Below are 7,839 nucleotides of genomic sequence, written 5' to 3' on the forward strand. Positions count from 1 at the left end.
GTGACAGGGGTAGGGTAGCAGGGGTAGGGTGACAGGGGTAGCGTGACAGGGGTAGGGTGACGGGGGTAGGGTAACGGGGGTAGGGTGACAGGGGTAGGGTAGCAGGGGTAGGGTGACAGGGGTAGGATAACAGGGGTAGGGTAACGAGGGTAGGGTGACAGGGGTAGGGTGGCAGGGATAGCGTGACGGAGATACGGTGACGGAGGTTGCATGATGGGGGTACGGCTTTATTGGTAACCAGCCTGCATCCCAAAAGCCAACCTGCATCGTGGAGGTCAGTCAGTATCCTAGAAACCAGCCTGCATCCTATCATTCACGCAGCATCACCCTCACACATACAGAAGTCTACGCGCGAGCAAACATTGCAGACGACAAAACGCGAGTCGTCAGCAATCCATTACGTATTAATTCGCGAATTGTGCCCGGCATCGCTCATACGGCGCGAAACAAATCGAAGTCGACGATCGAACGCCGGCGCGAGCGCACCGCTACAAAGCGCACGCTCACGCACCGAGGGGAAAAAACACCTGCTCGATTCGTGATCCAATAACAATTAGAAACGCTCAGGCAGTGAATGCCTCGCGATGGCCGGGGGCCCAGATAGAGATGTAGGGGAGCAGTGAGAGCGAGAGGAAGAGAGAGCGCGCGGGCTCGAAAAGATAGTGAATGGCAGGGACTGTGAGAAAAGGAGTGGTAGATTGAGTGAGGGAAATGGAAAGAGAGCGAGCGAGAGTGAGAGATGGGGGAATGAAAGAGCGAGAGAGCGAGAGAGCGAGAAAACGAGAGACGAGAAAGGGAGAAAGAGAGACAACGAGAGAGAGCGAGAGAACGCGAGGAAGCGAAAGAGAGCGCCCGAGAGAGAGAGAGAGAGAGAGAGAGAGAATGGGAACGAGAGAGCGACCGAACGAAAAAGCGAGAAAGCGAGATTGTGAGAAAACAAAAGAGCGCGAAAGCGAGAGAGATAGTGAGAACGAGAGAACCAGAGCCATGGTGTAAGCAAGGAAGAGAGAGCCCGCGCAAAGAGAGGGAGCGAGGAAAAGAAAAAGGTGAGAGGCAGAGAGAAAGGGTGAACGCGGAAAGGGCGAAGAACGGTCACGCGATAGCACCGGCACTTGGCACTTATAGAAAGAATCACCAATCTTTACCGCCGCGGCGACATTCAATCGCCGGTGATTAGTGGTGGCTGCGTGTGTGTGCATGGTGTGGGGCTGGCAGTGGAATGGAGAAGTGGGTGGGGGAGTAGCTCCTGGGGAATCATTACGCTCCCACACGCAGCCTCCTCCCCCAGCATACATCGCATCATGACCGCACGCAATAATCCCTCAAGATTAATTTTGATTTAATTGCACGTCGCGTTTGTTTGATGCAAGTCTAAATCAAAGGAGCAATCGTCAGCGCCGGTGTAATGGGCATCGCATGCTCAACACCGACTTGTATGATTAATATCGCCGTACGTCTGCCCGTGCGAATTCATCTTAATAATTATCTCATATTGAAACGCGGGAGCTTGGGAAGCGTGGATTGGGGTTATTGAGTTGCGGATATAGTTAGGGTTATGGTTAGGTTCAGGGTTAGAGTTAATGCTATAGCGGACAGTATAGGGAAAGGCAGCGCGTGAGCAAAAAGTAGAAACAGTGCGCCGAGTAAATGATGTCGCACACGAGTCATTAGGCACGAACGTTTATAGCGTCTGCATTCGACCACGGACTCGGTTGTAAGTGAGCTGACGAGTGTATAGCGACAACGTGTGCGTATGTGCATTCTCGTGCGTGTGTGTGTGTTTGCGTGTGTGTGTGTGTGTGTGTGCGTGCGTGCGTGTGCGTGTGTGTGTGCGGGACGTTTATCATAAGGGGGACGTCTGTCATGATACAGCTGAACACTATCTTTATTATCGCATGATGTACAGTATTGTTAGCCTACGTACTCATCTTACTCATCTTCTCATTCATCGTGTGAATACACATGTGGCTCACTAGTATTCGCCAGTAGTACGAATACGTGTAAGTAAGTAAGTTACTCTGTATGTATGTACGCATCACTGGTCATTTCATGTAGTGTTTGAACATCACATTGATCAGAGAATAAAGTTATCTATTTGTTAACCAAAAAATAGCAATGACTTTAAACCGATATTGTATATGTAATAATAACGTGTTAAAATTGATGCCCGTTGCCAAACTGCGTCTTTTGTGAATCTGTCGGATGTGTGTGCGTGAGTGTGAGTGTGTGTGTGTGTGTGTGTGTGTGTGTGTGTGTGTGTGCGTGAGTGTAGTGTGTGTGTGTGTGTGTGTGTGTGTGTGTGTGTGTGTGTGTGTGTGTGTGTGTGTGTGTGTGTGTGTGTGTGTGTGTGTGTGTGTGTGTGTAGAAAGATAGCACAGAGGGAGAGAATCTAGCAGTCTAAAAGTGTTAAAGCATAAAATTCGACCCGTGGGTTTTATAATAATATCAGGAGTGTATCAAATAGTTTTGATACACTCCTGATAATATGTTATTGCAAATGAGATTTTTCCATTCTTTCGCCTAACAGGTATTCACTGCGGAAAGCCGATCATGGTACAAAATGCTACGCACAAACTGGACAGACGTTCAAGAGAAGACAAAGCTTACTCAGTTGTATATACGTGCACCCCTGGCTACTCAATTTATGGACCGGCTGAGGTACATTGCCTTGGTACGGGCAAATGGAGCGCAGCGCCACCTATTTGCATTGGTAAGAATAACATTTATCCAAAACGACAATTTTCCCTTGTTCCATCGCAAACGAAGTCACGCGTCAACAAATTTGTCGCTCATCTGTGATTGCCCTTACCGGTTTATTTTTTACAGGTGAGAATGATCTAGCGCCCCCTAGCTTCAGTGGAGTGGAAAGTGAAGCGCCCAAAAAGAAAAACAGCAAAGGTAAGTGTGGCGCCAACGATGCCCTTGTTTTGTTTATAAAAAACAGCCAGCGTTTAAACTATGTATCTATTGATACATGAAGTAAACTGTCACTTTGACGAGAGCCATTCAGCGACGATGGTGACACTTTAATACTCTTATACTACTATTTTTTATCGTAATATTTTTATTTAATAATAATAAAAACAGCAAAGGAAAGTATAGCGCCAATGACGCCTACTTTTCTCGTCCAGTTTTGTTTATGAAAAAGTAGCCAACGTTGAATTCGACGATGTATCTATAGGTAAACTGTAACTTTGATGAATATCGTTCAGTGCACGGTGATGATACTTTAATACTCTTATACTACTATTTTTAATTTTAATCATGATAATTTCAATTATAATTAATATTAATAATAATACCTATTTAATTTTAATCATGATAATTTATATTATAATATATATTAATAATAATACCGATAATAATACGCTAATAATATTATAATGATGATGATAATGACGATAATAATAATAATAAAATAATAATAATAATAATAATAATAACACATAAGTACTGTGGTACATTCCTTATCGAGTGGGTTTGTTTTACAGATATTGGAATCGCAATTGGAATAGCGCTCTCTGTTCTACTCTTACTCTCCATAGTTTCCGTGCTTCTGATTCTATATCGAAAGTAAGTTCATTATTATGAGTAATGCCGCATAATTTGGGGAAAAAGACTTAAGTGAATAGCTTAAATGTGCAACTTAAATACGTAAATACCGTGATACTTGAATGTGCATCTTAAAAACTCAAAAACGTTTATTATAATGCACATTATAATAATAATATTGTCACCAAACGGCGACCGTTACAGTCGCTCGTCGGTGTATTCCATGACAATAAGTCGTTGAAAAGGTTTTCGGTAAGGTTCGTCTAGGAAGTCGCGTGCAGCAATCGACTATAGATTAATTTTCTGCCTCTGCATTCGCGTGTATTTAAACGAGAGGTCCGGGCAGTGCTCAGCGAAGGCGCTTACTGGCGCCTCTTTTTCTTTCTTTCTCATTTTCTTATATTTTCTTATTTATATTTATTTATTTATTTAAACGAAAGGTTCGGGCAGTGCGGAGCGGCTTATTGGCACCTTTCTTTCTTTCTTTCTTTCTTTCTTTCTTTCTTTCTTTCTTTCTTTCTTTCTTTCTTTCTTTCTTTCTTTCTTTCTTTCTTTCTTTCTTTCACGCGCATTTTCGTTCACGTTTTTCAGGAAAATTCTGAAGATTCCCAAGATGCACTTACCCTGTCTCAGAGAATACGTCTACGACGACGTCGCCGTTCCACAGAAACGCGACAGAACTCCCAGCAAAACAAGCAACAACAGCGGCGGAAGCAGCAACGGAAGTCGACGTCCCTCCATAACTCACTGCGTGCCGCTGGACGCCGGAGGAGAAGTCAAGGTCGCCAAGAACAGCATCATCCCTCCTCCTCCTCCTCCGCTTCCCTCGGGAGGCGTAAGCATAATGATGCCGCCTCCGTCCGCGCTAAAATCAAACGGTACTCCTCCCCCGGCTCTCCCTCCAACCCCCGTTCCTGCTCCGCTAGCTCATTCCAAGAGGCCATCGTGCGCTGCTCCTACTGTGCCGTACGCAGTGGGGAACGCCATGCAGCCTCCTCCGCCTCAGAAGCCGTTGATGCCACCAGTGAAACCAACTATCGGGCAGAAACCTGTACCCAGTCCCCCCAACGGCAAATCGCCCGCAGTGGAGCAGGGAAACCAGCCGCCGGCGAAACTGCCAAAGCCACAGATGGGCAAGATAGATCAGGGTGCGTCGAACACGTTTAAGAAGCAGCTGAGCGCGGCGCTGTACGCTCGCCCGTCGAAACCCAAGGGCAACTCCGTCATCAAGGGATGTTCACAGGAAGACGAGGAAAAGGGGCGCGCCATGCTGCAGCAGGTTCTCGACCGGAAGCGGAACTCCGGCGAGATCCCGGAGGACGATGGAGCTTACCAGGAGACCGACGACGCGAAAGCGGAGGACGGACATCCGACGTACGACGATCCGGCCGACGACTACCAGGATCACTACGATCCGGTTCATAACGAGGAGGACGCCGAGGATTTCTACGAGAATTGGGATGTTACCGAGCAGCAGAATCAAAATGGCGGCGGTCACGAGAACGAGGGCTATGACGTCAGCAGTAGCACTGACTTGATAAACGAGGTGGCAGCGAGAGAGGGCATGGTGGACAACGACCTCTACTCTAGCCGCGATAATGTGCAGTAGGTGAAAATATAGATGAAAAATCGATAACCGATGTTGCAATGTTTTATTTTATTTTTTTCGCGGAAATGTGTTTGTGCATCATGCAATGAAAACCGACCCGCAATGGCGTGATTGAATCTAATATATATATATATATATATATAAATACTTATTAGTTGTATAAAAGTATTTCATAATTGAATTATAAATCATCATTACTTTCTTCCCGTTTTGTTACTGAATGTCACATAACCTAGATTTTTGTGTGATCTGATTTGAGCTTGGTGGTATCAAGAGCGTATTAAGTATTAAGTATATGCATATTAAGTATATGCTTAATACGCTCTTAGTGGTATTTATTTTACAGTTACGTAATGAATCTTAAACACTTTCATTTGCATCACGAAATGATATGTAATGTAATTACAGCTGATGATTCGATGTTTAGAAAGCCATATTGGCGCTAATATTTTAACCTTACATCACGTAAATTTGCCACGTTTCAAAACACGAATGACACACGCATACTTTATCGTTGACCGCCTTTAATAAAAATATAAAACCGATTAGATATTATTGACAAGGAGTTTTTTCAAATGCACTGGCACTGAAGCAAACAGAGTTGGTACCACGAAATGTTTTTTTTTCAGATTTGTTCAGGAGAAACGAACATCGGCATTATCGTTCAATAACTATATGTACATTATTGTCAAGAATGTATCATTCAGACGATTTAGATAGAGACAAAATAATATAGATATTGATAGATGGATAAATAGCTAGATAATACCAACATCATTGCGGTAACTACATCATTAAGTATGAAAACTGCGGATGTGATTATATATGAGTGTCTGTGTATGTGCGAGGTATATGTATCTGTTTGTTTGTGTGCGTGTGCACGCGCGTGTGTGTGTGTGTGCGTGCGTGTGCGTGTGCGTGTGCGGCGACGTTCATAAGGGGTTACGTTCTGTCATTGATACGCTTGATACACTTAACTATTATCGCATGATGTACAGTTTGTTCAGCCAATGCGAGATTACGTATCATCTCTCATCTTCTATTTCATTACGTGTGAATTACAATGTGGCTCACTAGTATTCGCACAGTATACAAATACGTGTAAGTAAGTAGGTTACTCTTATGTATGTCACGTATCACTGGTCATTTCCATTGTAGTGTTTGAACATCACATTGATCAGAGAATCAAGTTATCTTTATTTGTTAATCAAAAAAATAGCAAATGACTTCTTAATAACCGATATTGTATTATGTAATAATAACATGCTTAAAATTGATGCGCCCGTGCCAACCGCGTCTTCTGGTGACTTTTGTCCGGATGTGTTGCGTAGTGTTGTGCTGTTGTGTGTGGTGACTGTGCGTGTGTGTGTGTTTGTGTGGTGTGTGTGTGCGTGTGTTGTGGTGTGGTGTGCGCGCCGCGGCGTGGTTCTGTGAGACAAAGAGAGAGAGAGAGAGGAGAGAGAGAGGAGAGAGAGAGAGAGCGTGGTGTAGTGTGGTGTGGTGTGGTTATGGTGTGGTGTAGGTGTGTCGTGGTGTGGTGGGTTGGTGGGGTGGTGTGGTGTGTGGTAGGTGTGGCTGTGGTGTGGTTGTGTTGTGGTGTGGTGTGGTGTGGGTGTGGCTGTGGTGTGGTGTGGTGTGTGTGGTGTTGGGTGGGGTCGTGGTGTGGTGTGGTCGTGGTTGGGGCTTGGTGTGTGTGTTGTTTTGTGTGCTGTGCGCGTCGCGTGTGTGTGTGAGTGTGTCTCTGTGTGTTGTGTTATCGTGCGCGTGTGTGTGTGCGTGCGCGCGTGTGTGTGTGCATTATCACTACCATGATTATGGATTGACACGCCATTCGTCATCACTGCAGGTACCTTATACATTCAGACACATATAATAGAGATAATAGAGATCCGCAAATCGATACGAAGCATAATAAACAATAAAGGTTTTACAGACTTTCACTAATCGAGCCAGTGGTTCGAGAGCCAGTGTTCCCAAAAAAACTAAACTTATATGTCTCTTGATGACGCAGAGGCAGGGTAGCTCAGGCTGCTTCAGAAGGAAAATAGCTACAGAAAGTGAACAGTTGACAGCAAATTCGGAAATGCAACCAATACACGGATGTAGACATTACACATAGACACCCTCATTTGATTCAATTTTCACCCTCTTCAGTCTCAGCGTTGGTTCCCAGTTTGAATCGCTGCAGAATCATACGTACAGAGGTATTTACTGCGTACTTTAATTAATAATAAGGCAATCCCGCACGAGGATAATTATCTTATACCTCAATATTCCAGAAACGCAGTCGTGACCGATGAATATTACTTGCTTTTGCTGTCAATATAGATCAGACCTGTCTCAATATGAATGTAGGATACGTGCCGTAGGTATTTTATATACGAACAGATATAGTGATTCGCATTGTTCAATATTAAGTTGTTAATATTACGTTAATTTTAAGTTGTTAATATTACGTTAATATTACGTTGATAATACTACGTTAATATTGTTCGATATTACGTAGGCCTACGTTGTTCAATATTGTTTGTTATAATTATTCGCAATCACAAACTATTCGGAGATTGTCGATAGGGGGCGCCATGTCACAGATGCAAACCCAATGGGGATATCGAGGGAGAATGAGACCAGGTGGATTAATTTGTTTTTAAAGACAGACGTGGTTGTTTGTAATAATA

General features: G+C 44.1%; 1 protein-coding gene across 1 annotated transcript in view; it reads left to right on the plus strand.

The window, feature by feature from the left end:
- The window catches only part of LOC106810245, a 17,566-nt gene extending 12,266 nt beyond the window's left edge, over nucleotides 1–5,300 (plus strand). The window contains exons 10-13 of the mRNA XM_014813536.1: nucleotides 2,528–2,710; nucleotides 2,827–2,898; nucleotides 3,492–3,573; nucleotides 4,144–5,300. Of these exons, the coding sequence (XP_014669022.1) occupies nucleotides 2,528–2,710; nucleotides 2,827–2,898; nucleotides 3,492–3,573; nucleotides 4,144–5,161 (1,355 nt within the window). The 3' untranslated portion in view covers nucleotides 5,162–5,300. The remainder of the gene's footprint in view (nucleotides 1–2,527; nucleotides 2,711–2,826; nucleotides 2,899–3,491; nucleotides 3,574–4,143) is intronic.
- Nucleotides 5,301–7,839: the final 2,539 nt, after the last annotated feature.

The sequence above is a fragment of the Priapulus caudatus genome, unplaced genomic scaffold (genome assembly GCF_000485595.1).
Source record: "Priapulus caudatus unplaced genomic scaffold, Priapulus_caudatus-5.0.1 Scaffold423, whole genome shotgun sequence".
Taxonomy (NCBI): Eukaryota; Metazoa; Priapulida; class Priapulimorpha; order Priapulimorphida; family Priapulidae; genus Priapulus; species Priapulus caudatus.